This window comes from Miniopterus natalensis, chromosome 16, assembly GCF_054644295.1.
Source record: "Miniopterus natalensis isolate mMinNat1 chromosome 16, mMinNat1.hap1, whole genome shotgun sequence".
NCBI lineage: Eukaryota > Metazoa > Chordata > Mammalia > Chiroptera > Miniopteridae > Miniopterus > Miniopterus natalensis.
In genome coordinates, this window is record NC_142096.1 from 5351002 (window position 1) to 5354489 (window position 3488).

The 3488-nt window shown below is 59.2% G+C and overlaps 1 protein-coding gene across 1 annotated transcript; it reads left to right on the forward strand.

Annotated features, from left to right (window-relative positions):
* The first annotated feature begins 650 nt into the window (after positions 1 to 650).
* KCNS2 (potassium voltage-gated channel modifier subfamily S member 2) lies at positions 651 to 2084 on the forward strand. Its single transcript, XM_016198522.2, has one exon. It carries the CDS (start codon positions 651 to 653, stop codon positions 2082 to 2084), a length of 1434 nt encoding a protein of 477 aa, XP_016054008.2.
* Positions 2085 to 3488: the final 1404 nt, after the last annotated feature.

The window sequence follows — 3488 nt, forward strand, 5'->3', positions numbered from 1 at the left end:
AGCGCTTCCCGGACGCTCCGGGCGAAGCCCCGCTGCTCGGCCGGGAAGGCGCGGCGCGCGGCGCACGCGGCCGGGGGGCAATGCGCCCGGAGGCGGGGAGGCCCGGGGCGGGGGCAGGTGACTCCAGTCGTGGGGGGCTGGCCCCAGGGGATGCCGGGGATGCCCCTCGCCCCCAGCCAGCCTTTTACAGACTCTCGCGGTGAATTTCTCCGCCTCCCTCCCGAAGCTACGCGCCCCCAGCTCGGCCCAGCCCTGCCCGCGCGCATCCCGGCCCCGGTCCCGCCTGTCTGCGGCGAGCGGGCGGGGACGTCTCCTCGGCCCGCCCACGGGCACGGTCCGCTCGCAGCCCCCTTTCCTCCCAGAGCCGCGGGGGGCGCGCCTCCCGCAAGCCCGAGGCGACCCACAGGACCCCCCTGGGTGGGGGCGGAGGCGCGGCCGGGCAGGCAGAGACATACCCCGCCCCGCAGCCTTTCCTTGGGAGGGGTCCACCCCCCAGCACCATCCCTCCCATCTCAGTGCCCTTGGGCACCCAGCGGCCCGCCTGGAGACGCGCGGGGAGGGGGAGAGGGGCGCGCCCCCCGACCCCCCGCGCTCACCGGCGCGGCCCCCTCCCGCCGCCAGGTGTAGCGCCCCCGCGCGGCGCCGCCAGCATGACCCGGCGGAGCCCGTGGGGCGCGGCGGAGGCCCGCGTGGAGGAGGGCGACGTCCGCGTGAACGTGGGCGGCTTCCGGCGGCGGCTGCGCTCGCACACGCTGCTGCGCTTCCCCGAGACGCGCCTGGGCCGCCTGCTGCGCTGCCGCTCGCGCGAGGCCGCGCTGGAGCTCTGCGACGACTACGACGACGCGCGGCGCGAGTTCTACTTCGACCGCAACCCCGCGCTCTTCCCCTACGTGCTGCACTTCTACCGCACCGGCCGCCTGCACGTCATGGCCGAGCTGTGCGTCTTCTCCTTCAGCCAGGAGATCGAGTACTGGGGCATCGACGAGTTCTTCATCGACTCCTGCTGCAGCTACAGCTACCACGGCCGCAAAGTGGAGCCCGAGCGCGACGCGTGGGACGAGCAGAGCGAGCGGGACAGCGCCTCGCCCTCCTTCGACGAGATCCTCGCCTTCTACCACGACGCCTCCAAGTTCGACGGGCAGCCCCTGGGCGGCTTCCGCAGGCGGCTGTGGCTGGCGCTGGACAACCCGGGCTACTCGGTGCTGAGCCGGGTCTTCAGCATCCTGTCCATCTTGGTGGTGTTGGGCTCCATCATCACCATGTGCCTCCACAGCCTGCCGGACTTCCAGATCCCCGACGGCCAGGGCAGCCCCGGCGAGGACCCCAGGTTCGAGATCGTGGAGCACTTCGGCATCGCCTGGTTCACGCTGGAGCTGGTGGCCAGGTTTGCGGTGGCGCCGGAGTTCCTCAGGTTTTTCCGGAACGCCCTGAACCTCATCGACCTCATGTCCATCCTGCCCTTCTACATCACTCTGGTGGTGAACCTGGTGGTCGAGAGCACCCCCACCTTGGCCAACTTGGGCAGGGTGGCCCAGGTCCTGAGGCTGATGCGCATTTTCCGCATCTTGAAGCTGGCCAGACACTCCACCGGCCTGCGCTCCCTGGGGGCCACCCTGAAATACAGCTACAAAGAGGTGGGGCTGCTTTTGCTCTACCTCTCCGTGGGGATTTCCATCTTCTCCGTGGTGGCCTACACCATCGAAAAGGAGGACAACCACGGCCTGGCCACCATCCCCGCCTGCTGGTGGTGGGCCACCGTCAGCATGACCACCGTGGGGTACGGGGATGTGGTCCCGGGGACCACAGCGGGGAAGCTGACGGCCTCGGCCTGCATCCTGGCAGGTATCCTGGTGGTGGTACTACCCATCACCTTGATCTTCAATAAGTTCTCCCACTTCTATCGGCGCCAGAAGCAACTTGAGAGTGCCATGCGCAGTTGTGACTTTGGAGATGGAATGAAGGAGGTCCCTTCCGTCAATCTGAGGGACTACTATGCCCATAAAGTTAAATCCCTCATGGCAAGCTTGACAAACATGAGCAGGAGCTCACCAAGCGAATTAAGTTTAAACGATTCCCTACAGTAGCAGGGAGGACTTGTGGCCCTCAGACCCACATTGTTGAGCTGCCTCTAGTGGCTCTGGCACAGTCCAGGCCCCTTAGGGTGATGGCGGAAGGAGCATGGCCAGCCCCAAAGGGGGGAGAGGCGTGGGCTATGCGCCCAGGTTGCTTCTACAGTTCTTAGAATCATTTTTAGAGGGTGGTGTGCCTGGCACCATGCCTTTGCGCCTTTCAATGAAATGACACTCACTGGTATTTGCATCATGGGCATAAAATGTTCACATTTCTGCTGGATGAGTACCCCCCAGAATGCTAATTTCTCTGTTCACTGTGTGCTCTACTCTAGTGCTCGTGGCCCAGTCCTGTCTGTGAGGTTCTCGTGCTTCTTTCAAGGTTGTCATGTAAGTTTCTGTACATGTCTGTCCAGTGGAAACACATCTATGGGGTCAGCAAGGAGATGACGGGGTTTTGCTCACGTCATGTGAAAACAAAATCTCAGTTTTTTTATTCATTTAGTTTTAATACCGAAACAGAGAATGTGAGGTTAAGCACATGGCCAACGCAGGTCTGTGAATTGTGCTATAAATGATCTGCGGCTCTATGACTTGCATGGATACACTGGTCACCTTTAGAACTACGTGTGCTAATGTTCATCTCTTAGATGTTGCTCTTTAGAGAATGTTACTCTGTTAAACATGTAGTGAAGATAAGAATTCGTTTCCTAGAATAGATGCTTTAGGGACAGAGCCTCAGCTAAACATAGGCCAAGTTGTAGGATGCTTAAAGACTTTTTCAGGCCTCTGGCTTTCCTAGGGTGACCGTGGAGGCATTTCTTTCTGGCGGAGGTTCCTGGTCTAGCCTATTTGGCCTAACTTTGCTATGTCTTAGATATTAGCATGTTTTTGAAATATTTATTTTTTAAAATGTTTAGTAATAAGGTGTTGTCTTTCTCAACTAAAAAGAGGTTTAGTGTTGTGTTGTTTCCCTGAGGCAAACGTTGTTGGGTTGCTAGCAACTTCGTTGCCTGCGCTGCAAGCTTGTGAAACGAGAGCCCTTTTATTTCCAAGCAGATTGACTTGGATAAATTTGCCTCTAGAATATAGTACGTTTTGTGCAATGCCGTGACTTCCCCGCAGCTCCGGGTCTGGTGTGGAAATCTGGTGGTGTGGAGCGTGTACTCAAAATACAGAAATGCGTGAAGGCTGTGCTGCCTCCCCAGGGCGGAAATCCTGCAGGTCTTCTTTCCGCTGCAGCTGCCGTTTGTTGGAGGAGGGAGCGTAGAGCGCAGAGAAAAGGGGAGAGCTGTAAGACAAAACGTCGCTACTGTCATAAACAGCTGTAAACTTCTTGAAAAGCGCAGTGCTATTTAAAAGACCTTTAAACTTCTGAACTTGTGTTGAAGGTTGAGAACTCTTTCCTTCTCCGAAATG